The sequence below is a fragment of the Phalacrocorax carbo genome, chromosome 23 (genome assembly GCF_963921805.1).
Source record: "Phalacrocorax carbo chromosome 23, bPhaCar2.1, whole genome shotgun sequence".
Lineage (NCBI taxonomy): Eukaryota > Metazoa > Chordata > Aves > Suliformes > Phalacrocoracidae > Phalacrocorax > Phalacrocorax carbo.
Window position 1 is genome coordinate 4,626,871 of NC_087535.1, and position 25,224 is coordinate 4,652,094.

General features: G+C 57.7%; 2 protein-coding genes across 2 annotated transcripts in view; both read left to right on the top strand.

Annotated features, from left to right (window-relative positions):
* The first annotated feature begins 16 nt into the window (after positions 1-16).
* SNRPE (small nuclear ribonucleoprotein polypeptide E) lies at positions 17-2,758 on the top strand. Its single transcript, XM_064472026.1, has 5 exons — positions 17-170; positions 314-340; positions 1,328-1,390; positions 1,632-1,710; positions 2,473-2,758. Exons 1-5 carry the CDS (start codon positions 117-119, stop codon positions 2,526-2,528), a joined length of 279 nt encoding a protein of 92 aa, XP_064328096.1. The 5' UTR covers positions 17-116; the 3' UTR covers positions 2,529-2,758.
* Positions 2,759-5,099: 2,341 nt separating this feature from the next.
* The window catches only part of SOX13 (SRY-box transcription factor 13), a 46,590-nt gene continuing 26,465 nt past the window's right edge, over positions 5,100-25,224 (top strand). The window contains exon 1 of the mRNA XM_064471899.1: positions 5,100-5,181. The gene's annotated coding sequence lies outside the window, so the exon portion shown is untranslated. The remainder of the gene's footprint in view (positions 5,182-25,224) is intronic.

Below are 25,224 nucleotides of genomic sequence, written 5' to 3' on the forward strand. Positions count from 1 at the left end.
GCGGTCGGGTCCGCCAGCATCCCACATCTCCTTGCGCGCTCCCGCCGTGCCCAGTAGCTTCCGGCGGCGGCAGCGGCGGCGGGAGCGCGTGCCGGGCGGCGGCAGCAGCAGCAGCCATGGCGTACCGCGGGCAGGGCCAGAAGGTGCAGAAGGTGATGGTGCAGCCCATCGTATCCTTCCCGTGGTGGGGCTGGAGGGCGGGCGGGGCGGGCGGGAAGGAGCTGCCGCGTCGGCCCGTGAGGCGCCGAAGGGCCCCGAGGGCCGCGTCACTGAGGATTTGCTGCCGTCCCGAGTCCTTAACGCTCCGCTCCAGAACCTCATCTTCCGCTACCTACAGAACGTGAGTACCGGGGCTGGGGCTGCCGCAACTTCTTCGCCCCCTGAGTGTGAGGAACCTCCAGGTGGTTCTTGAGCAGGGGCCTGCGACCCGCGTGGGGACCGCACTGGTGCTTCACGTTTATCGAGGGCCACAGAAATGCTCCGAGGGCTGGAGCACCTGTCCTGCGAGGCCGGGCTGAGAGAGTTGGGGTTGTTCAGCCTGGAGAAGAGAAGGCTGCGGGGAGACCTTATTGCGGCCTTTCGGTGCTTAAAAGGGGACTATAGGTAGGATGGGGGCAACCTCTTTAGCAAGGGCTGCTGTGACAGGACGAGGGGTGATGGTCTTAAACTAAAAGAGGGGAGTTTTAGGCTGGATATAAGGAAAAGATTTTTTTACAATGAAGGTGGTGAAACGCTGGAACGGGTTGCTTAGAGAGCTAGTCGATGCCCCATCCCTGGAAACATTCAAGATCAGGCTGGACGGGGCTCTGAGCAACCTGATCGAGTTGAAGATGTCCCTGCTCACTGCAGGGGGGTTGGACTCGGTGGCCTCTAAAGGTCCCTTCCAGCCAAACCGTTCTGTGATTCAATGATTCTATTAATTCACTTTTTGAAGCCGTTTTCTGTTGAAATGAAGAACTTGGTGTCATTCAGATCCACGACAAGAACAGCTAGTTCAGAGTCCAGCGGTTCCTTCTCACGTTAAGGTATTACCTTTGTAAGAGGCATTCGATCTGGCAATCTGGTGCATGGGGGTATTTTCCTGTGACAGTTTTAAAATGTACGCTGTTACTTGTTCATCAGTGAACACATAAAGTATTTACAAAGTACCAGAATACCCCAAAAATACCTGAGGATATAACTGAAACCACGTGTGAGAGTGACTCCTCCAAGTGCTGCAGAGCTGTAGTGGCTCTTGGTAGCCTGGATCCCTCAGTGCATAGGAGAGAACAGCATCGCTTGGAGTGTTTATGTTCCTGTTTTGCTCTCCTCTTCCATCATTTTGCAGAGGTCCAGGATCCAGGTGTGGCTCTACGAGCAAGTGAACATGCGGATAGAAGGCTGCATCATTGTGAGTGTCAGGATGTCCCCTTATTATTCTTTCGGTTGTTTTTTTCTTTTCAGATTCATAAGACTATTTCTTCTGTCTTCTTGACTAGCGTGGGGGGTCGTGGAAATACTTCATGCCTCTCCAGCGAATACTTGTAATTGTCTAGCTCATGTCAGCACAGCTAATGATAGTTTTGTGTTGTTGTTGATGAAGCTTAGACCAGGGACTGAGCTCCCTGACTGCTTTTGTTGCTGATTTTTAGGGCTTTGATGAATATATGAACTTGGTGTTGGACGACGCAGAGGAGATTCACTCCAAAACAAAATCAAGAAAGCAGCTGGGTATGTCAGTACGTCTGTGTAACCTGAGGGACGCCTGAAACTTGTTTGCGTGCGCCTTGCAGATAGCAACACTCGAAAGTGCAAAGCACGTGAGGAGTGTTGAGTTTGAAGTACAGCAAGCAGATACTGGCTAGGTCTCGGACCCTGCTATCTCCTGAGCTGGTGGTTTTTTTGAACGTGTAGGAGAATCTGCCTCTGCCTGAGGCCGGTTTTTGCCTTTCAAACATGTGTAACAGCGTACGGAGTGTGCTGCGCTTTTCCTGCAGCCGGGGTGGCTGGAGGGGCCTGGTCACACCCCTCTCAGCTACGCCTGATGCAGGTGGCCCTGGGCAATTCTGCCACTTGCCATGTCATCTCTGAGTGGAAGCAGGGAACCGCCGAAGTGGTGGTATTTAGTATCTACCACCTGCTGATGAGGATGAACAGCAGCCTGTGACAAGGGCCGTGTTTGGGCTCTTAGCAGGGACAGAGCGCTGTTAAAACACCGAGCACTGGAGTGGAGATTGTGTCTGATACGTTGTGGTGTGGATTGTGCACATGGGCCCTGCACGGCCACGCTTACAGCCCTGCGGGGCAGCCAGGTGGGAAGGGGCTCTGCATTAGCGATAAAAACCTGGTCAGTCGTCATGCGGGTGCCTTCTTGCGAACGCCTTTGTTAAAGGTTTCTGGAAAAGGTTTCTGTTAAAGGTTTCTGGAAAACGCGAGGTTATCGTTAGAGTCTGGGATCTCTCTAATCCCCCGTTTCCTTTCTCTGTGTTGCAGGTCGGATCATGTTAAAAGGGGACAATATCACTCTTCTACAAAGTGTTTCTAACTAGGATCTGTTGTTCTTCACCTAGAACAATGGCTACAGTGCTTTGGAGTAAATAAAGTGCTAGTGGGAGCAGGACCGGCTAGTGGGCAGGAAGTTACGTGTAACTGGAGCTGCATGCAGATTCGAAAACCGCACGTTCCTTTGTGCGAGTAATTTGGGGTTTTTTATTGTAGTTTGAAATGATGCGCAATGTATTTCACAAATAAACGTTTTTCACATTAACTCTAAACATAAGTCTGCTTGCTTTCCATCTCGTGCCATTCTGTGAGTCCAGAAGGGGGTGATTTTCAGCAGCCTCTGGTAAATACATGTGCGTTAGCTGGACACGGTGAGATTGTTTAGGGTACAGGAGCAACACGTGGTCCTTGAGCTTTGCATGGTTCTGGTGAGAGCTTGGGGCTGTGGTATAACAGCCCAACATTTACAAACTTTACTGGTAGGTGTGCTTGTAAAATAACTTCTATCTTCAGGTCAGAGAAGCAGAGAGGGCAGTTGGTTTGGATTAAATCTATAATTTCTGGCTTCTTTGGGCAGAGTCTTTAGGTTAAGCTATGGCACTGTTCAGTAAGTTGGGGTATCAGATGTATTGGTTGGTTTTTTATCATGTTGGTTTATTATTACTGTCCGTTTGAGGATCTGGCTGTTCTATTTAAGTTTCCACAAGAGACCCGAGTTGCTTATCACATCACCAGAAGATAAGTTCCCTGGCTTACTTGGGACTGTCAGCCCCCTCTGCTGCCTTTCTGATGTAAAGAAAGAGAAAAAAAAAAAGGTTTTTGCTGTGATTGTATATAATTGTATAATTAGTGTACATTGTAACAATGTACATTAAAACATATAATTTAATAAGCTTTCAGAATTTCAAAACTTCCATTTGTGTATCATTGTAAGCATGAAAATTGATAAATTCAAGATGGAAGATTCCTTGCTTCAAAGGAAATATGAGAGTCTTCTGGCAGAGCTCATCCCACACGCTTCTCCCCTTCCAAGAAGTTGCATCAGGAGTACCGCAGCAGACGTTCATGGTGAGAAAGCCTCGAGAGGCAGCGTGACGGAGTGCAGTGGCTAATCCAGCTCCAGCAGTACGGCCTGCTGACGGCAGCAGTTTTGTATTTGTCTTCACAAGCTGTGAAGTCCTTTCAACACAGAGGAAACAGAAATAACCTGCCGGTGTCATTTAGTAATAGAAGTCATCACCATAAGCTTGATGACTTTGGAATAAAATAATATATGGAATAATACAGAATAAAACAGCATTTTAAGAGGTCGCCTGCATATGCTTTCCATCTTATCCTTGGTGTACGGAGGGAGGTGTTCAGGGAAGGCAGGAATGAATTGTCTCAGTCAGTAGTTCAGGTGTTGCAGTGCGGAGTATTTACGATGCTGTAGAACTTACCTGCCTGCGTCTCTTCACTGTTACAGAGAGGTGATGGCCTTGAGATGCTATAAAAATGCAGGCTTTCAAAGTAATTCTGAAGTAACTTAGAAGTAATCATTTCTCTTTCCAAGTGTTAGTAACTCTTCACGAACGGTGTGCCTTTAGAAAGAGGTTATTCAAGGGGATCTGTTGCACCACATTGCTCAGCTCCAGTTTATCCAGGGCCACTGAAATAAAACTGTCTCGGAGCCTCCGAGGGTCTGTCCTTGCTTTGCACATGGCTGGCAAGCGGCTGCTTTTTGAGAAGAATTGGACATTAGGAGTAATAGCTCGTTCTTATCAGCAGTGGTGCCGCCGTCTCCAAATTGTGCGCTTCAAGACACCGTAATGCCTCCTAAAGCTCCTCTGCTCTTTGATATTATCAAATTAGCGCGAATGAACGTCAATATTGGAGTAGGTTGCTGATGGGAGGAAGGAAGTCCAGGCTAATCAGCTCTGAAGCATCTCATGATAAGGTACCAAAATAGGCAGTAATTATGTGCGTGGGGGAGTTGCAGAAGAAAAGGAGAAGCTCCCCAGAAGGAAGCCGTGAAAACTGCAGAAAGCCTGCAGGAGAGTCCAGGCGTGGATGTCCAGGAGGAAACACAGCCCCATTGTTTGAGGAGCGCCTGGCAAAGGAGCGTTGTGGTCCAAGAACAGAGCTTCTAGGCATTACCAGCACACAGACAGGGCACAAAAACAATTCTGGCTTTGCCGTACTGGCTTCCCAAGAAGCACTTGTCTGTCCTGATAAAAACCACAGGACTGACTCATCTAAATGCTTGCTCATTTTTTAACCCCGAATCTTTCCAGCTTCCTGAGCGTTTCCAAGCTGCAGGCAGCAAGAAGGTAACGTCTCATGAACTGCTTGAACCGTGCAGTGCCAGGACGAGACTCAAACTGGCTGCAAAAGAGTGTGGTAGACAGAAGGGGGTGCTGCGGGCTCGGCCAGCTCCTCCTGCCCCTCCAGCAAAGTGTCACAAGCCTCCGCAGGAACACAGAGTTCCCCAGCATTCAAGCAGCTTTATTGGCTCCCAAACAACCTGGAAGAAAGCAAACTGGGCTGTGTTTGGTGCAGGGCTCCTCTCAAACGGTGCGGCGGCCGGACAGGGTGCCCGGATCTCCTGGTCACCAGCACCTTCCCCGGCTCATCCGCACCCTGGGGTGTCCTGCTCTGGAAGGGGATGAGGAGTAGAAGGTTCTGGTTTTGGCTGAGCAAGAGGCAGTGAGGAGAAGCAAGGTAGAGTGAACGCTTACAACTGGGCTCTGTGTTTCGAAAACTCCCATCGCTTGGCTGTCTGCTGCCTTGAAGCCTGTTGGGTTTGCTTTTGCAAATTGTACTTTTCCATAACGTGCAAATTCCTTTCCCTCCAGTACGGGGGTGGGGGGAGCGGGGTCGGGGCAGGGGGTGGGTGGCTGTAAAGGCTCCTTTTGAAGAAGATGCCTTGAGGTGGCATTATTAGTGCCTCAGCATGCTGGATTATTGCAGTGGGATGTCATGTGGCATAAATACCACGCTGCAGTGCTCACACATCTCTAGGAAACAAAGTGCCTATGCCGGCCTTTCCCAGAGAAAGTTTTCTTACCGCTACCAGCGCTTGGATACCTGTCACCACCAAAGATCGAGCTGACGGTAGTTTTAGATACCATCTCACCATAACCGAATGTCTGTTTTGTAGAAATAGAGCTCGCTCTTAAAAAGTGAGTGATTGAGACCTGCTTCTGCACTAGTGATGCCGCAGGTTACACAGGGCAGAGCTCTACCGTGCGGCGTTTCGGTTTGAGCCCGTTGCGCCAACTGGGACAGGCAGATGAGAGCCTGCTCAGATCCAGGTGGGGCTCTGCGGCGTTTGATTTCTGTTCGTTCTTAAAAGCGTTGGCGCCTTTAACAGCGCTGGAAGGTGCTTTGAATAAATATTTGTCCCTTATTTTTTTCTGCCTGTGGCTTTGGGGTTCTGGGAAAAAGGCTGCATTTGTTCCCTTTTGCACTTGGGAATTGCTTGCCCTGGCCCAGCCCCGTCCTTTTGCGGGATGAGACTCTCAGTGCTTGTGAAAGAGCCCCCCGAGGAGGGAGGCAGAGTGGTCCTGCCTTTTCAGAGTGGAACAGTTTCTCTGTGGCTCTTTGATACGATGCAATGATTTATAGGACAATTTTAGATATGCTCAAACCCAAACCTCTGAGCCAGCTGGCTGCCTGCAGGTTGGTTCCCTTTCTGGCTCTTGAAAGGCATCATCGCACTTTTGCTCCGGCTTCGTGAGCTGCAGTGGGTTCCGTCCTTGGGCAGGACATGGGTCTGTGTGGGCAGGAGCACCGCAAACAGGAGCAGGCACCTTGCGTGGCTCGTGGCTGCTTGCTGAGCTTGGGCTCCCTTCGTCATTTACTGTCTCTTCAGGCCTGTGACCTTCTGAGTGTGTAAAATAAGTAAACGGGGAGATGGGGTGTGTAGCTGTGTGGGCTGTACAAGGGGAAATCACCTTTTCCTCCGTCATACTCTGCCACCACGCTGGATCCCACAGAGCTCCCTTCTCCCAAAGCTTTAGTGCACATTATCTGGGAACTTACTTCAAGTGCTGGTATGTTTTAAGGATTGTGTGTCTAAAAATAATAGTATCAAACAGACAACAGTGGAAGGTCAAGGACTCAAATGGCTTAGAAGCTGTCCCCTTAGGGCAGCATCTGAATGTGGAAAACTTGTGTGGAGGGCAGAGGCAGGAGCTGGGGGAGAGCAGCCTTGAAGCACTGTCATGCTTTCCTAAATTCCCTCCCTGTTCTTGTTCCAGTCCCACATGGGGATGGAACCATTTGGGATTGTTTTTGCCGTTTTTCTCCCTGGGCAATAAAACTGGTCCCCTCTTTGGCTGAAGACGGGGTTGGTGCCCGTGACAAGCAGATAGGATGCCGTGGGGAGAGGACTTTGCCGGGCAGCCATTTCACCCTTCTTCCCCTGAAGCCCTTGCAGAAGGGCTCTCGTCGCACACAATGTCAAAAACTGGCTCGAGCAGGTTTTGTTCGTGGCGGTACCCTCCGTTGGCAGCCCACACACAAGGTGCCCAGCATGGCTGCCCCCCCGCCGTGCCTTTTCACATTCATACCCACCAGGGGCATCATTACTATTGTTTGTAACATCTCTTGGAAAAATGAGTCATGGGCATTTTGCCTGCCCTCAGCAGGGAAACTCTGCCACATTAGCAGCAGCAACGCCCGCCCCCCCGCACCGCTGCCTCGCATACCAGCAGGCCCCTTCGTGCAAGGAGCTGGACTTGCTTCGCTGAAGTTGGTTGATGTTACTGCTTTTCTTGCCAGCGGTAACCTGGGCTTCAGGGAGGCCCTGTCCTTCCCTGATTCCCCACAGACAAAAGCCTGGATGGAATTCGCCCAAGGCATCATAGCAAACTCCATCACCCTGTTCCTGTAGGTCATCTTCTCTCCTGTGCCTTGAACTGCAATATTTAAGCTCAATTTTCCTGCACTTGTCTTTGGGCCACGTTCCCACCCAGCGCAGTGTCACGGTGGATGTTTTCTGGGCTTCCCTCGCAAGGATACCGGTTTGTCTGCAGCAGAGATAGAGGTCGTTATTCGCAGCTCTGCTCCGTGGCACAGGCTGTCATCTAATTGCAGGATTTGGGGTATAGATGTGGTAAAACGAAGCCACGAGATAGCTTCACATGTGAGCAGTTTATTTTACTCACACGCAAGTATTTATTAAGACCCAGGACGCTCGGGTCCTATTCCAGGTTTCACCTGTCTCGCCAGAAAAGACATGTGAGATCAGATTTGCAGAAGGGTTTGCCTCACTGCAAGGGCTTCAAAAGCAGGCTGAGCTTTCCTGCAGGTCCAGCCCTGATTCTGGCTGCTGCTTTTCAGAATTTTGCCTTATCTGCTATTCTTCAGTCTCTTGTCTGCAAAACAGGAGCAATATCTAATAGTCCCCTGGGGGGGTGATGGCTGATGGAGTGGTGTGATGTCCTCAGCTGAGTGGAACAGCGCTGTGCACCGACCTGCTGTCTCTGTGGCTCTCCTGCTGCCAGGCAATCTGGTTTGTAAATAAATCTGAGTTTTCCAGGGACACTTTTCGCCTTCCCTGTGCTTCCTGTTGGGTGGGTTAAGCGTTAAGGAGACTATTCAGGTGGTTGTTTTTCACCTTGTAAACTGAGCTAGAAGTAGGCCAGGTCCAGCTGGTGAGGGATCTTAAAGGGTTGCTTGACCTCAGTTGCATTTTGTACATTAAGATGCTACAAAACAGAGGGGAAGTTTGACCGGCTGCCGTACCCCCAGCATTTGAGCCAGACACCAGGGTCCCCCGCTGCACAGGGACATCCAGCGTGCCTGACCGTGGTTGGTGTCAGTGGCACCTGCGGAGCTGCTCTCCGCCCCTCGAGCGCTTGGCACCCTGCGGAGCACAGGCAGCCCCAAGCTGCTCTCGGGGCCCCCTCTGCCTTGCCATGTGCAGGTGTCGGGGGGGTGGGGGGGGGGACAGGAGGACAGCGCCAACGGGAGCCGCGCTTTGGCAGAGATGGGCTGTCGAGTTAGCAGTACAGCAGGTACCAAGCATCCGCTCTTGAAAAGGCTTTGTTCTCAGCTGGGGCACGGCAGACCGTACTGCACTACTGCCTCCTCCCTGAAGTACAGTGTTTTGGAGCCCATCCCTTTATCGTAAATCAACAACAGAGCTAATATTCATATCAAGGAAGTGAGATAATATCAGAGCCCAAGGTGGGCTCTGAAATGGGTGCGTGAGACATGCACAAGTTTGGGGGGAGAGGGAAAGGGGGGCTGTGGTAGGAGCTCTTTATCTGAGAGGAAATTGCACTATTCAAGGGGGAGAGAGTGTGTGCGTGTGTGTGTATGTGTGTGCGCGTACATTTGTGTAAATAACACTTGCCAGGAGCATGAAAGAGCCCCCGGTGCAAGACAGGCTTGCTGCCAGCTCCTGCCAGCACCCGGGGTTGGGTCGGCACCTTGCAAACACAGGCTGATCCGTGTGTACCAGGCCTGGGGTCGGTCCGGCCCCGACGGGGAGCCAGTCACTGCCACCTCCCTGGGCTGGCAGCTTAGGAGTATGAGGGTGAGTCCTCAGGAGAGCCAGTGGATTGCGGCAGAAGCGGGCAAAGCAGATCTAGAGCTCCCAGAGCATGGGGTGCAGCCCCCATGGGATGGGTACCCTTGGTATCCAGCGTGCTTGACCTCTGTAAACGGCAGCCGGGCTCCCCAAGGGAGGAAACATCCCCTTGCTCCATGGCGGGGATGTGAGGCCCCAGGAAGCCGAGGGATTTGTTTAGCGGCAGGCAATGCAGCAGTGCCAAGATCCAGCGTCTCTTATCACACTTTACCTGTTTTTCCCAAATAGCTTCTATTGATCCCCAAACAAATCCCTGAGTGCTTTTTCCAGAAACTAATCTTAGAGGCATTTGAGAGGCAAGGTCCACCCTCAGCATCTGATTAGAAGCAGTGGGAATTCCCAGGATTAAAACATAAACAAACCCAGGTTGAATTTATACCTTTATTAGCTGCAGTTGCTTCCCTTTCTTTGAAAAAAAACAAACCCTGTTATTTGTTCTTGCCAAGCCAAGCTTGGTCTGGGGCTACCAACAGCCTGGGCTGGGCTTTTCCCCTGCTCTGAGGGTGACAAGACCAGGGGACGGCAGGTGCCCAGGCAGCACCAAGGTGCATTTGAGCAGTGGGGAAAGATGCTCTGCGGCAGCTGATCTGAGCCCAGACCTTGTGCAGCCTCTCAGCCCTCCAGCGAGAGGGCTGCGGTCCAGGGACCGGGGGGAGCAGTGGGGGGCTGCGCCATGCAAGCCAGCTCTTCCAGCTTGTCTGAGACCTCTCAGCGGGTTATCTGGGAGGATGGTCAGACCCCTGGGGAGGGGGCTCCGCTGGGTCTGAGCCCAGCTCCCTGCGTGGTGGCAGGGCACAGCAGCGAAGCTGTCCCATGCTGATTGAGTTTCTGCAGGGTGGGTGTCCCCTTCCCCCAGCTGAGCTTGCCAGCGCTGCTTTGCCCGGCCCCAGACCCCTCCTGGGGCTCAGCCTGGACTCCCTGGATGAGTTACTCCCTTCCCCAGCTGTTGTGAGCAGCCTCATGCTGAAAGGGTGTCTCTAGGGAGAGCGTATCTCTTTCCTGCTCCATCAATCTCCCAGCGCACCTCCAGCACCGCCTGAAGTGCCAGGGCAGCGGCAGGCTCCGGAGGGCTCAGCTGTGGGGTGGAGATGGCTCCCTGCTCCTTCCCCCTCCCCCAGCTTTTGCATAGCACCCAGATTTATTTTTACATAGGAAGGAGCTATGCAAATAAGTCCTGGGCCTGGGGTGCTGCACAAACAGTGAAGGGAGGACCCAGGGCTGCATCGTCCTCTCCCAAGTCCCTTTGATGGTACCAAGTACCTTTTCCTTGGTACTGATGGAGAAGTCGGGCTTTGCAGCAGAAAATAGCAAAAACCCCTTGCTCTGCGTGCCTGGGGGACGTCGGTCTTTAGCGGATGCTGTGTGATGAGAGAAGGCAGCAAAAGCTTAGAGATGCTGCAAGGCGGCCACGGTGCCCCTCCTGCGGGCACGGAGAGGGGAGCACCAGCAAATGTTGCTGGGAAGGCAGCGGGGCCACAGCCCCATCCAGCAGGGCTGGCGTCCGGGCACCTCCCTGGGATGCCGGCCAGCAGCAGCGCGGCAGCTCCATCCTGCTCTGCTACAGAGATGGATGGCTCCCACTGTAAATGCTGGGTGGGTTTTTTCCCCTCACGCTGGCACAGGTTTGCTGGAGTCTGCAGGGATGGAGACAGCGACCTCAGCCCCTCCGGGCCAAACCTCCCTGCTCTTGCCCCATCTCTGTGGGGCGTGGGGGTTTCTCGGCATGCTCCCCGCTCGGATGGGTGGTCCTTGCGCCTCTGCCTGTGCCGTGCCGTGCCCTGGCCTGCGCGGGCACAGGCGGGCTGTAGTGTGCCGTGCCTTTTTAGGAAGGGTGGTGGGGAGGGGGTGGGGAAGGAAACATGCCTGCCTCGTTATTTAGTGTCCCACACACGGAGCCTGCCTGGCCCTCGGGAAACCTCCATCCACTGCGCGGCTGGGATCTGCAGCGAAAGCAAACAATGGGATCCCCAGAGACAACAATGCCCCATTGTCCTTTGAAGCCATAACAATGAAACAATAGACCACAGTCTGCTCCCTTTATTCCCAGGCACGCCCCCCCACGGCCCCGTCCCGCGGCCCCGAGGCCGTCTGTGTTCGTTTGGGGGCTCACGCCATCCCCGAGGACTCGCCACCGCTGCTCACTGCCCCCCCCCATCCTGTCCCGCACAGTCCCATCCCTCCTTTACGGGGTGAGTCTCAGGGGTCCCCACAGCCTCCCCGTCTGTGCGGGTGTGCCTGAGAGGAGAAGGAGGAGGAGATGGCTTCTAGCAGGCTTTGATCCTCTGGCTTTCATCAGCAGGAGGGTTGGAAAAGTCCCGTTAGGTCATGCGGTCTGTGCCCCAGAGAACAGCGGGGCTTTGTTGTCTCCGGGGATGGCCACTTGTCAGGCTCTCGCTGTCATGGCAGTCCCTGAAGGTTTCCTCGTGTATCCTCCTCCTCGAGGGGTAAGAAACAACCCCAGCGGCTGTGCCCACCCTGGTCACTGCAGACACCCCCAGATGCTCTGCAGGAGGGTGGGCCTGGGGAGGAGGAGGGAGGGGAAGGAGGCAGGAAGAGGGGATGGGGTGCAAGGGGACCCCACTATCTGCATGAACTGGAGCACCTCAGGGATCTTTGTGCTGCTTTCCAGCTGTCTCTTCTCTCTTCCCTCTGCCTCCTGGATGCACCCAACTATCCCCAAGGATCAAACCCTCAGGTGCTCTTTGCTTTCCTATGGTCCCCAGAAGCTGCCATGGGCTGTCTTGGAGCAGAGGGGTGAATCCCCACCTGGCTTTCCCAGATGGGCTGCAGCAGCCCTGGGCCCTGGTGGCTGGAAGTGGGGGTTGGCCATCTTGCCGCCCCGAGGGTGCTTCTCAACGGGCACCTGGTCACCACACAGCCTGGGGGAGATGCCAGGGGACACCAGGCAGTGGGAACACTGCTGCAAGGCAACCTCAGTGTTTCCTACCACTGAACACTCTCCTCGTCCCTTCACTGGCTCCCAAAAGACAGGGGTGGGGGGAGAGCCAAGGTTGTCATTAACTGGGGCAGCCACGGACAGAGTGGCCAGCCTGGGTTTAGATGTGGTGTGGATCAGGGCTCAGATCCACATCCTGGCTCTGGGAGCCAGAGCACATGGCGTAATGGATCCAGGCACCTCTCCGTGCCTCTGCTTCCCCAGGTGTGCTGGATCCGGGCACCTCTCCGTGCCTCTGCTTCCCCAGCTGTGCTGGATCCGGGCACCTCTCCGTGCCTCTGCATCCCCAGCTGTGCTGGATCCGGGCACCTCTCCATGCCTCTGCTTCGCCAGCTGTGCTGGGACCGGGCACCTCTCCGTGCCTCTGCTTCCCCAGCTGTGCTGGATCCGGGCACCTCTCCGTGCCTCTGCTTCGCCAGCTGTGCTGGATCCGGGCACCTCTCCGTGCCTCTGCTTCGCCAGCTGTGCTGGATCCGGGCACCTCTCCGTGCCTCTGCTTCCCCAGCTGTGCTGGGACCGGGCACCTCTCCGTGCCTCTGCTTCGCCAGCTGTGCTGGGACCGGGCACCTCTCCGTGCCTCTGCATCCTCAGCTGTGCTGGATCTGGGCACCTCTCCGTGCCTCTGCTTCCCCAGCTGTGCTGGATAGAGGGACCTCTCCGTGCCTCTGCTTCCCCAGCTGTGCTGGATCCGGGCACCTCTCCGTGCCTCTGCTTCCCCAGCTGTGCTGGGACCGGGCACCTCTCCGTGCCTCTGCATCCCCAGGTGTGCTGGATCCGGGCACCTCTCCGTGCCTCTGCTTCCCCAGCTGTGCTGGATCCAGGCACCTCTCCGTGCCTCTGCATCCTCAGCTGTGCTGGATCCGGGCACCTCTCCATGCCTCTGCTTCCCCAGCTGTGCTGGATCCGGGCACCTCTCCGTGCCTCTGCTTCGCCAGCTGTGCTGGATCCGGGCACCTCTCCGTGCCTCTGCTTCCCCAGCTGTGCTGGATCCGGGCACCTCTCCGTGCCTCTGCATCCTCAGCTGTGCTGGATCCGGGCACCTCTCCGTGCCTCTGCTTCCCCAGCTGTGCTGGATCCGGGCACCTCTCCGTGCCTCTGCTTCCCCAGCTGTGCTGGATCCGGGCACCTCTCCGTGCCTCTGCTTCCCCAGGTGTGCTGGATCCGGGCACCTCTCCGTGCCTCTGCTTCCCCAGCTGTGCTGGATCCGGGCACCTCTCCGTGCCTCTGCTTCCCCAGCTGTGCTGGATCCGGGCACCTCTCCGTGCCTCTGCTTCGCCAGCTGTGCTGGATCCGGGCACCTCTCCGTGCCTCTGCTTCCCCAGCTGTGCTGGGACCGGGCACCTCTCCGTGCCTCTGCTTCCCCAGCTGTGCTGGATCCGGGCACCTCTCCGTGCCTCTGCTTCGCCAGCTGTGCTGGATCCGGGCACCTCTCCGTGCCTCTGCTTCCCCAGCTGTGCTGGGACCGGGCACCTCTCCGTGCCTCTGCTTCCCCAGCTGTGCTGGATCCGGGCACCTCTCCGTGCCTCTGCTTCCCCAGCTATGCTGGATACAGGCACCTCTCCGTGCCTCTGCTTCGCCAGCTGTGCTGGATCCGGGCACCTCTCCGTGCCTCTGCATCCTCAGCTGTGCTGGATCCGGGCACCTCTCCGTGCCTCTGCTTCCCCAGCTGTGCTGGATCCGGGCACCTCTCCGTGCCTCTGCTTCCCCAGCTGTGCTGGATACAGGCACCTCTCCGTGCCTCTGCATCCTCAGCTGTGCTGGATCCGGGCACCTCTCCGTGCCTCTGCTTCCCCAGCTGTGCTGGATCCGGGCACCTCTCCGTGCCTCTGCATCCCCAGCTGTGCTGGATCCAGGCACCTCTCCGTGCCTCTGCTTCGCCAGCTGTGCTGGATCCGGGCACCTCTCCGTGCCTCTGCTTCCCCAGCTGTGCTGGATCCGGGCACCTCTCCGTGCCTCTGCTTCCCCGGCTGTGCTGGATACAGGCACCTCTCCGTGCCTCTGCATCGTCAGCTGTGCTGGATCCGGGCACCTCTCCGTGCCTCTGCTTCCCCAGCTGTGCTGGATCCGGGCACCTCTCCGTGCCTCTGCTTCCCCAGCTGTGCTGGATCCGGGCACCTCTCCGTGCCTCTGCATCCTCAGCTGTGCTGGATCCGGGCACCTCTCCGTGCCTCTGCTTCCCCAGCTGTGCTGGATCCGGGCACCTCTCCGTGCCTCTGCATCCCCAGCTGTGCTGGATCCGGGCACCTCTCCGTGCCTCTGCTTCCCCAGCTGTGCTGGATCCGGGCACCTCTCCGTGCCTCTGCTTCGCCAGCTGTGCTGGGACCGGGCACCTCTCCGTGCCTCTGCTTCCCCAGGTGTGCTGGATCCGGGCACCTCTCCGTGCCTCTGCATCCTCAGCTGTGCTGGATCCGGGCACCTCTCCGTGCCTCTGCTTCCCCAGCTGTGCTGGATCCGGGCACCTCTCCGTGCCTCTGCTTCGCCAGCTGTGCTGGATCCGGGCACCTCTCCGTGCCTCTGCATCCTCAGCTGTGCTGGATCCGGGCACCTCTCCGTGCCTCTGCTTCGCCAGCTGTGCTGGATCTGGGCACCTCTCCGTGCCTCTGCTTCCCCAGCTGTGCTGGATCCGGGCACCTCTCCGTGCCTCTGCTTCCCCAGCTGTGCTGGATCCGGGCACCTCTCCGTGCCTCTGCATCCCCAGCTGTGCTGGATCCGGGCACCTCTCCGTGCCTCTGCATCCCCAGCTGTGCTGGATCCGGGCACCTCTCCGTGCCTCTGCTTCCCCAGCTGTGCTGGATCCGGGCACCTCTCCGTGCCTCTGCTTCGCCAGCTGTGCTGGATCCGGGCACCTCTCCGTGCCTCTGCTTCCCCAGCTGTGCTGGATCCGGGCACCTCTCCGTGCCTCTGCATCCTCAGCTGTGCTGGATCTGGGCACCTCTCCGTGCCTCTGCATCCTCAGCTGTGCTGGATCCGGGCACCTCTCCATGCCTCTGCTTCCCCAGCTGTGCTGGATCCGGGCACCTCTCCGTGCCTCTGCTTCCCCAGGTGTGCTGGATCCGGGCACCTCTCCGTGCCTCTGCATCCTCAGCTGTGCTGGATCCGGGCACCTCTCCGTGCCTCTGCTTCGCCAGCTGTGCTGGATCCGGGCACCTCTCCGTGCCTCTGCTTCGCCAGCTGTGCTGGATCCGGGCACCTCTCCGTGCCTCTGCTTCGCCAGCTGTGCTGGGACCGGGCACCTCTCCGTGCCTCTGCTTCGCCAGTTGTGCTGGATCCGGGCACCTCTCCGTGCCTCTGCTTCCCCAGCTGTGCTGGATCCGGGCACCTCTCCGTGCCTCTGCTTCGCCAGCTGTGCTGGATCCGGGCACCTCTCCGTGCCTCTGCTTCGCCAGCTGTGCTGGGACCGGGCACCTCTCCGTGCCTCTGCTTCGCCAGTTGTGCTGGATCCGGGCACCTCTCCGTGCCTCTGCTTCCCCAGCTGTGCTGGATCCGGGCACCTCTCCGTGCCTCTGCATCCTCAGCTGTGCTGGATCCGGGCACCTCTCCGTGCCTCTGCTTCCCCAGCTGTGCTGGATCCGGGCACCTCTCCGTGCCTCTGCTTCGCCAGTTGTGCTGGATCCGGGCACCTCTCCGTGCCTCTGCTTCCCCAGCTGTGCTGGATCCGGGCACCTCTCCGTGCCTCTGCTTCGCCAGCTGTGCTGGATCCGGGCACCTCTCCGTGCCTCTGCTTCGCCAGCTGTGCTGGGACCGGGCACCTCTCCGTGCCTCTGCTTCGCCAGTTGTGCTGGATCCGGGCACCTCTCCGTGCCTCTGCTTCCCCAGCTGTGCTGGATCCGGGCACCTCTCCGTGCCTCTGCTTCGCCAGCTGTGCTGGATCCGGGCACCTCTCCGTGCCTCTGCTTCCCCAGCTGTGCTGGGACCGGGCACCTCTCCGTGCCTCTGCTTCCCCAGCTGTGCTGGATCCGGGCACCTCTCCGTGCCTCTGCTTCCCCAGCTGTGCTGGATACAGGCACCTCTCCGTGCCTCTGCTTCGCCAGCTGTGCTGGATCCGGGCACCTCTCCGTGCCTCTGCTTCGCCAGCTGTGCTGGATCCGGGCACCTCTCCGTGCCTCTGCTTCCCCAGCTGTGCTGGATCCGGGCACCTCTCCGTGCCTCTGCATCCTCAGCTGTGCTGGATCTGGGCACCTCTCCGTGCCTCTGCATCCTCAGCTGTGCTGGATCCGGGCACCTCTCCGTGCCTCTGCTTCCCCAGCTGTGCTGGATCCGGGCACCTCTCCATGCCTCTGCTTCCCCAGCTGTGCTGGATCCGGGCACCTCTCCGTGCCTCTGCTTCCCCAGCTGTGCTGGATCCGGGCACCTCTCCGTGCCTCTGCTTCCCCAGCTGTGCTGGATCCGGGCACCTCTCCGTGCCTCTGCTTCCCCAGCTGTGCTGGATCCGGGCACCTCTCCGTGCCTCTGCTTCCCCAGCTGTGCTGGGACTGGGCACCTCTCCGTGCTTCCCCAGCTGCTTGTGTGGCTGTAGCGCATGGTCACCATCGTGTCTGTGTCAGCATCCTCGGCTCACCTGCTGAGACGGGGCAGCAGCTATCTGGGGTCCTGTTTGTCCTTTTTCTGGTGCTCATTTTTCCTGGAGGAAGAGGGGAACCCAGTGCCAGCCTCGGGGACACAGGGACTCCGGTGTCCCCAAAGGCCACCACCAGCCTCCTCCTGCACCCTGTGGGAGCTCCTGGAGGCCCCGGGCCTCCACGTTACCTATGGACAGACAAACCCACCTGAATAGGTAATGAATGGAGGAGAGAAAAGAGCCCGGATTACATTGTGTTTCCAACAGGCCGGGAACAATTGCTAAATACAAATCACACAGAGAAATGGGAGAGAGAGAGAGACAAAAGAAAGAACCCCAGCACAAAGGAGAGGAATGAAATGGTAAGTAAAGTCAAACAAAAAGGAGCCGGGCTGAGACAAAAGAAGGGAACAATATCCCCGAGGCAATAGGCTCCTGAACAATGGGGACAGTGACAGCGGCACAAAGGCACACTGTTTGCAAGTAGACGTTATCTCACACAGCCACTGGCAGGCCTGGCCCTGGCGCTTCTATTTTCAGGGATGCTTTTGTGCTGCACTGAACAATATTCCTTGCATGGCTGCAGATAGAGAGATGAGGGGGGTTTGGTTCTCTTTTTTTGCCTTCCCTGTGCCAGCTCTGTAATAAAAACAGGTTCAGCCCTTCAGAGAGCTGGGCAGAGCGAGGGGATGTGTGAGCAGAGCCAGCCGAGCTGACCCGCCGATGCCAGGGACGGTGCAGCGTTGCTGGCAGACGAGCGTTGGCCGATGCCACCTCCTGCAAGGTCCAGGCTGGGACACTGCACGCCGTGGCAGCCCTGAGCCTTGCATGTGGCCAGCTGCACTCGCAGGCCTGAAACCAGAACCGGGCAGACCAGAAAGATGGCTTTTCCCAGCTGCTTTTGTTTCAAGCACTTAAGTTTTTAACCTCTGAAGCGTGGGGGCAGGGACAGAGGTGCCTGCTGGGCGGAGAACCCCTCCCTGGGTGCTGGCAGAGCTGCCTGGCTGCGGGCAGGCATGGCTCCCTGGCATCCCGCCACACCCATTCCCTGCTCCACGGCCACGGGTGAGTCACCCAGCCCCGATGTGTAGAGGTGACAGCACAATTTGGAGGGGTTAATTTGCAGGTCACGGCTCTGCCATGCTCGGACGCCGTGGTCTGCCGGAGCAGAGTCTGTCTGCTCTGGGTGAGAATGCCCTCAGCGGATCCAGTCTCTTCCTGCCAACAACCAAGCTCAGTTTTTTGCCCAACCTGGAGCCACAGGAAAGGGTGGGCAGGCGGCTCCCCTTTCCTCGTGTGATACTGGAGCTGGCAGGAGCTGCACAGGCACTTGCCGTGGCTAACGGGGCTGGGGCAGGATGGGGCTCTGCTCTGCACCCTCGGTCTTGCCTCCAGCTTGTGCAGGATGCTGGTCCATTGCTGTCCCCAGCATCCCGCATCCTCAGCTGGCGTAAATCAGTGGTGGCCCCTTGGGATGTGCCATGGGAGCTGCTGTGTGGCTGCTCCCATCAAACAGGCTTTCTCAGCTCTCAGCAGAGAGCTCGCTTGCTGTGCCTGTGATGGTTTGGGCTTCAGTGGAGCTGGTGCAGGATTCATCCAGCTCTTGCCTGGAAAACCCTCCTTTGGGGCCTTCCCAGTCCTGTCCCGATGGCTGGTCCTGCCTGGTAATGGGTTGGCCGCACTGCGAGCCCAGGGTCATGCTAATGCAGCTATGTGCCAGCACATTTACCAAGGGCATGGGGTTCTTATTGCAGGGCGTGTTAGCAAAGCACCCCATCTGCAGCACTCATACGCTTTCTGATCCAGCTGGACCCATCCGTTTGGGCAGGGAGTGATGTTCCCACAAGTTACCCATCTTCCTGGAGATCCTGGCATGCTTGTGGCCTTTCCCCCTCTGGTCCTGCACTCGGAAAGCCATCCCTCCTACACCACCCCACCACGAGCTGCCACAAACCATGGGGACGTCACCCAGTTACCGTAAGTGACTTGGGAGAGGAGAAATCGGGGTGTTGCGAAGACAGAGTCAAAGATGCCCCGTATCGGTGCCGATCTCCCGAGACACCCAGTTTTAGCAGATGGGTTTAGCTCTCACTTGAAAAGCTGCATTTCTGATATTGATCATGTTATCTGAGGGTACATCCTGTTGCTAAGTTTGGCTGCTTCCTCCGTTCAACAGCTGTTGTGCAGCTACAGCTGCTTTAAACCTGCATGGCGGGGACGGTGTGTGTCACAGCGGGGAGGGGGGAGGTTTGGTGCTCGTAAAATTGGATCCCGGGTTTCGTTTGACCGTGGTGAGCGAGAGCGATGCGGTGTCTCGGAGGTGCCGCGGTGAGCAGGGTTACATCCTGCCCTTGCCTGCCTGGCCAGTGAATCATGGCACGGCCAGACGCTGAGGACATGGTGCTGGGGAGGAATATTTGGGGTGCTAAATCAGAGTAAAGCTGCAGTGTCTTACATTGAAGTTGTTCTCAGGAAAACGGTTCCCTAATCCTGACCGCCCAGTATCTGATTTTGTGGTTGTGTTTGTACACGTGCTCTGAGCTGTGTCTCGAGGTGCAAAGCGAGCAAAGGAACAGTTGTTCTCCCCAGGTTAAAGCCCTCGTACCCTCTGTGGCTTGCCAGAGATGCAGCCCCGTGGTCTGCAGCCTGCCCTGCCCATGGCAGGAGCTCAGCCAGGCCAAACCCTTTCCAAGTCCCTGTTTCCAAAGGGCTCATTGGCCCCACTGTGCGATGGGCACCAGCGAAAAATCACCAACCCGGGGGATTTAACCCCCTGTTCCCCTGGGGCAGCCGCTTTGCCCTCGCACCCCTTGCTCTGGCACTGAGACACTGCTTCCCTCGGGCTCTGCCACGCCAGGGAGTCACCAATCTCTGCATTTAAAATCCCCAGAGGCAGGATGATGCTCTTTGGTCTTCTCGGGAGAGGGAAGAGCATCAGCCTGCTCCTTCTCGCTCCCGTCAGCCCCTTGCAACCATCACCCAGCCCTCGGGGCTGGGGCTGGGATGTGTTGCCTCTGCTCATCCTCTGCCTGTCTGTGTTAGGACTCTTCTCCCAAGCCTGGTGGGCAAAAGCAAGTCTGGCTCTTTCTGATATAATTTTGCAAAGTTGGAGCTCTTTGCTGCAATTAGCTGGTATTTAAACCCTCGCTAACCCTTAACATCCTAATGATAATAATAATGATGCTCCACACGTCCTGCAGTGCCATGCATCTAAAGATTACACTCGCTAATTAATTAAGCCCCGACTCCCCCCCTCCACACTTTCCTCACTGAGGAGAAGAAATCGCTAAGAGTCTCTTAAGAAAGGACATAAAGGCAGGGAAACCCAAGCACCAAAACAAGACAAATGGGGATTTGAAGACAATCCGGGCCGGGCCCATGTGACCCGAGGAGTGGACCAGGCAGGAGAAAGGATAAAAATGCCAAGCACAGAGCGGTGAGAGAAAACAACCGCCAGCTTAAAAACCCGGGGAAAGAAAAGCACCAAGATGAAGGGAGTGACAAAGCATCAAAGGGAAGAGAAACCAAAGGCGTCGGAACAAAGGACAAGCTGGAACAAAGGACCAAAGAGGGGAGAACAAAAGAACTAAATAGAAAACAAAGGCAGGGGACAAGAAAAGCCCCTCTGTCGGGGCTGAGCTGGAGGGTCCCGGCCCGGCGGGAGGTGGGTGGCACGGGCGGTGCTGCGGGTCCCCACTGGAGCCGGGCTGGCGGAGGGCGCCGGAGCCTGGGAGCAGAAGCCCCAGGAGCCCAGTTTTGCCTTTGATTCGGAGGCGATGGGCTCGGCCCCAAAGTGCCGTGCTGTCTTGGGCGCTGCGTGGAGGCCGGCAGCAGCCTGGGGACACAGCTTTGCTCCTGCGCTGCCCTCCGGCCGCGGCCCCCTCCCATCCCGCTGTGTGGTCCGGCCATCCCCTCCCTCCCCACGCGTCTCTCCGGCGCAGCCTGCTCAGCATCACCCCTCTGCGCTCCCCTCCCCGCGTTCCCCCGCCGCAGACACCCTGGCGCAGCCCCCTGCCCCGTCTGCCGCCCCAGCCCTGTGGCATGGGGATGGCTGGGGATGCTCTGGGGAGGCTGCCAGGCTGGCCGCGTCCTCCCCACCCCACGGCTTTCCCTTAGGAGAGGAGCCGTCAGCCCGTGCTGTGTGTGTGGCTGGCCTGGTCCAGCCTGCTGGGCTGTGCTCCCGGGAGCACGATTCGCATCGCCTGGATTAAAAACAACAGCGGCATTCAGGTTGGGAATAGAGAGTTACAGAGACGCGATGTGCTTTGTTTCGTCTCCCCGTCGAATCCCTGTTTGGAGCTGAAAGTCCCTGGCAGGGTTGTTGGCACGCATGGGTCTGGCTGTGTTACGCGTGCCGCCTTGCGGGGGGATGCAGCGGGTACCCCCGGGGTTGGGCAGCTGGCGCGGGGTGAGGATGGCGGCGGTGGACGGGAGCCCCGCTGGAGCTGGGGTGCTGGCAGCTGCAGCTGCAGCAGGCGCTCCACTCCGCCTGGGGTGCTTTGGCTGCTTGTAGCTGTGATGGTTTTGGAAGCAGTGGGTGATTTCAGTGTCTTTTGGAGGTGCCAATCTGGCAGGCTCTCAGGCAGCCAGAGAACCATGCAGCGAGAGCCAGGGGCTTTCTGAAAATCCCCCTTCTAGACCCAAAATGTGGCCTTGGTCCCAGGTCTGTTCTCATTACCTGCCCTGGCCACACACCTTCCCCACGAGCTAGGTGGTGGCAGCTCCTGCATGTCCTGCCCACAGGCAGTGCTGGCCAAAGCCCCCCTCCTTCACCGGCACATCGCCCTCCGCAGAGGCCGGCGGCTCAGCGAGGAGGGGGCTGGGGCAGTGGGGCGCAGGATTTTAGCACAGTATCCAAACACTTGCAGCCGCAGCATCGTGTGCTGTGCCTGCCACAAGGAGCATTTCACTTGTTTCTAAATGTTCTGCCTAGGTGTTTCTGCTCATGCACCAGCTGGAGTTCACCTGTGATTTCAGCCCGTGCCACCCCAGCTCTGCCTTCCTGCAGAATCGTTATTTGCTCAATTTTACTTTGCTTTTCAGTCGAGCTCTCTCTGAGCATTGGCTAAGACCAGAGCTGCTCTGAGTGCACTCCCCATAGAGCAATCCTGGAACATCTTGGTTTTATTATGCCCAGATTAGAGCCTGTTATGCTGCGGGTGGACTCGCTCACACAGCCCCGACTCCCTGCAGTAGCCAGGCACTGCCAGTGCCAGGGAGGAAGGCAGCACGGAGCTCCCAGCCACTGGAAACGCCTCTGAAGTGGCCAGGATAAATTGTGGTGTTTGGGTGGAAATAAGTGGTAGGTTAATTCCTGGAGCTCACCCACCACCCTGCTAGGAGCCCACGAGGGCAGGCGCCGGCGGGGACAGGGGGAGAAGCTGCTGGCTTGGGGAGGGTTTGGGATGTGCTGCTTTCACAGCGATCATCCCCCAGTGCACATGGACCAGCTGCGTTCCCACCCTGAGCCCCAAAACCAGGGGGGCCAGGCAGGCAGGGCCCGTAGGAGCTCTGCCAGGGAGGCAGATGCAGGGAAAGGCAACACCTGAGGGTGCAAGGCCGTCACGACAAGCTGCCCATCGCCTGGGCGGTGCAGAGGGCTGGGCGAGACAGGTCGCTGGCGGAGCCCCGCTGCTGGCCCTTGGCGTGCTGCGTCCCTCGGCCCTACGGACCACAAGGGTCGGATACAATGGGGTGAACTGAGGACAGCCCCAGAGCTGCCGTGGTTCCAGAGGGTTTGAGCTTCTCCATTAGCATTGTCATATCAGCTTGGGTTTAATGGGCTGCAGATGTCTGTCTGTTGGCCCGTGCGAGACCACAGCGCGTGCGCCTGGTACAGCTCCCTGGGAGCTGGTTCTCACGGTGCGGCCGGGGATGTGGTGCTGCCCTCGCAGGGGCACGTCCAGCCTTGGAGCCTCTTGGCCGGGGGCTTGTTGCTGAGCCTGCTGGGTTGCAAAGGACCTTTCTCGGTCCCTCTGCTCGCTTTGCCAGCCTGGCACAGCTCTTCCTTCCTGGCTGCCCGCCGCCCCACGGCAGCGCAGGGGGCACGACTTGCCGGTGGGGACTCTGCAGGGACGCCCTCATCCTGCATGCATGGGGATATCGTGACATGAACGAGGCAGGTCTGGAGGCAGGAGCTGGAGAAGGTTTGGACCCCATCATCTCCCCAGTCCACGGATGGCCATGTCTCCCGAGCTGCCCCGTGGTGAGTCCATTCCCTCCCTCAGCTCTTCTCTTTCCCAGGTACCCGCTCATGCTGCTGCTTGCCCGAGGCCTTGGGGAAACCTCTCGGGGTGCTCAGCATCCCCAGGGCCAGTGCAATGAGAGCACCGTGCTTTTTTTTTCAGTGAGGTCTGTGGTGTTTGTGCGATGCCGGGCAGCACCCCCTCTCCCACCGCGTGCTGCGAAGCAGGGCTCTGACGGGAGCAGGGAAGGGAGGCAGGAGAAGGGTCTGACGAGCCTGACCCCTCTCATACAGCGAGGAGCTGAGCTGGAACATGGCTTGCTGGGGTGCTGCCACCACACCAGCCCGGGCGATGCCACCGTGGGCCAGCTGGGCAACTTGCTGGCCAAACAGCCCCCCGGTGGGGTGCGTGGCAGTGACCTCATGGGTAGTGGCAGCACCTTCATCCACATCTTCCCAAGATTTTCAGAGGCAGTGCATGAGGTGGGAGAGCCACAGGGGCAGCTGGCAGGACCCATGCAGCTTGCTCCCCATTAGCTATCGCTTTGCAGCTTTCCCAGGCTGGTGAGGAGCAAAGCACATGCCCATTTCCAAACAATGGGCCCACTTCCGTGCAGGAAGCAAGGTCGGATTTGTTCTCCCTGCTTTGCCCCCTCTGGCCAGTTATAAAGGGGCCAAGCCATTGTCTGAACCATTTCCATGACTCAGTCACCAGTATCCTGCGATCGAGAGGCTGGAACTTGCAGCCAGCACAAAGCAGGAGGCACGGCTCCTGCGGTCAGCAGCACCGCAGGCTCTGTGGCAGGATGGGGGGCTTGGGAAAAGGAAGGCAAGCACTGGCCGTGCTTTTCCCCTCCGTGCCCCCTGCGCTGGCAGCAGTGGGATCTTTGCCTCCACCAGCTTTCCTGATCCCTCCACCCATTGTCCCAGCTTCCTTCTGCTGAGGGAAGCAGAAATTCAGGGGAGGTATTGCAGGGTGGGAGCAGCCCTGGTTGCTCGCCTGGGTGCAGCCAGGTAGGGAGAGATGGAGCAGGAGCTGAGCAGGCCCCGTGTGAGCTCCTCTGAAAGGATGGAGACTGTCTCTGTACCATCATGTCCATCCTGACACCTTGTGTCCGTGGCCCTGGGGATGCCCAGCACGTCCTGCGGCTGCCCCATGGGTCCTGGGGATACCTTGCAGCAAGGTGGAGAGAAGGAGGTGCAGGTGGAGCTAGTGTGGCTCAAAGGAGGACACAGGGAGGAGCAGAGCCAGGGTGGGGACAGGACCCATGGGTGGTGACACCTGGGGATGGGCAGTTGGGCCACCACCTCCTGGCACCCATGTGGGAGGTGATGCTGGACCCCTGGGATCACAGTGTGGCTGGCACCTGGTAGGGGGGCTGCCAGGGAAGGGCACCGTGGCCACCACGGCCACCAGGGCCACCAGCAATGGGGAGGAAGGAAAGTGAAAGTCCGTGGCTGCTGCTCTGGCCTGGCTGTTGCCATGACGACCTGAACAAAGCTCCCGCTCCCTTTTTTTGGCTCAGTTGTGCAGGTCCTCGGTCCCTTTGTTAATTGTTTTCCTGTCCAGTTTGGGGGATGCGCCTCCCGCCTCCTCCTGTCCCCAGAGCAGCACAGGGGGCCTCGCTGGGGCAGCCACAGCCCCAGGAGCACGCGGAGGTCGCCGTGGGCTCGCTCAGCGCTCGCTTGGCTGCCGATAACCGTCTCTCTCACGTGACCTGTTGGGGTCTTCTTCCAAGGTAGGGGGGTGGGATCGTTGGCAGCTGGCAGAGTGGGGCCGGCGGCTTTGGTGGGCACATGAAGCTGCCAGTGCATGGGATGGCACTGGGGGCAGGCAGTCCCCCCAGCTGGGAAGGGGGCTTCCGAGGGGCTGCGGGGGTGCAGCTGGAGCAGGGGGAGCGGCCTTTCCATCCTGCCCTGCTGCAGGTTCGGTACTTGTTGCACAGCCCTGGGAATGCTGTGTCCTCTCGGCGCCTCAGTTCCTCCATCTGCGAAATGGGAACATGTATCACTGAGCTCCTTTTCCTTTTGGGGTCTGTGGGTGCAGCCCACTCACTGCCTCCGGCTTCTCAACGCTGTTGTGCTTTGTGTTTAATCGTCTGGGTGAAGGTCCCAGATGGGAAACTCAGATAACTTCTCGCCTGGCTCTGCCCAGCTCCCCGCATTCCTCTCTGATGGGCACAGAGGAAGGGGGAGGACTGCGTGCTGGGGTGGATATAGGGTGTGGGTGCCCAAACCCCTCCAGAAACGCTGTGTTCTCAGTTACTGCGTGGTGGCTGGGGGAGCCAGGAGTCCCAGGAGCCCAAACTCTTGCCTCCTGCTCCTGGGACTGGGTGAAAACAATGTTTGGAAAAAAGAAATTCCCATGGAAGAAAATGATGGTGTGGGGGAGGAACCGGCTTTGAGTCAATGGGAATTTTCCCCTTTGCTAAAACGTAAACAGTTCTCCTTCGATGTTGACATAA

Bases quoted from the DNA above. Each gene is read 5' to 3' on its own strand.
- SNRPE (XM_064472026.1), top strand. From the start codon at position 117: ATGGCGTACCGCGGGCAGGGCCAGAAGGTGCAGAAGGTGATGGTGCAG. The intron at 341-1,327 runs GTGAGTACCGGG...ATCATTTTGCAG, and splicing joins TCTTCCGCTACCTACAGAAC to AGGTCCAGGATCCAGGTGTG. The intron at 1,711-2,472 runs GTATGTCAGTAC...TCTGTGTTGCAG, and splicing joins AAAATCAAGAAAGCAGCTGG to GTCGGATCATGTTAAAAGGG.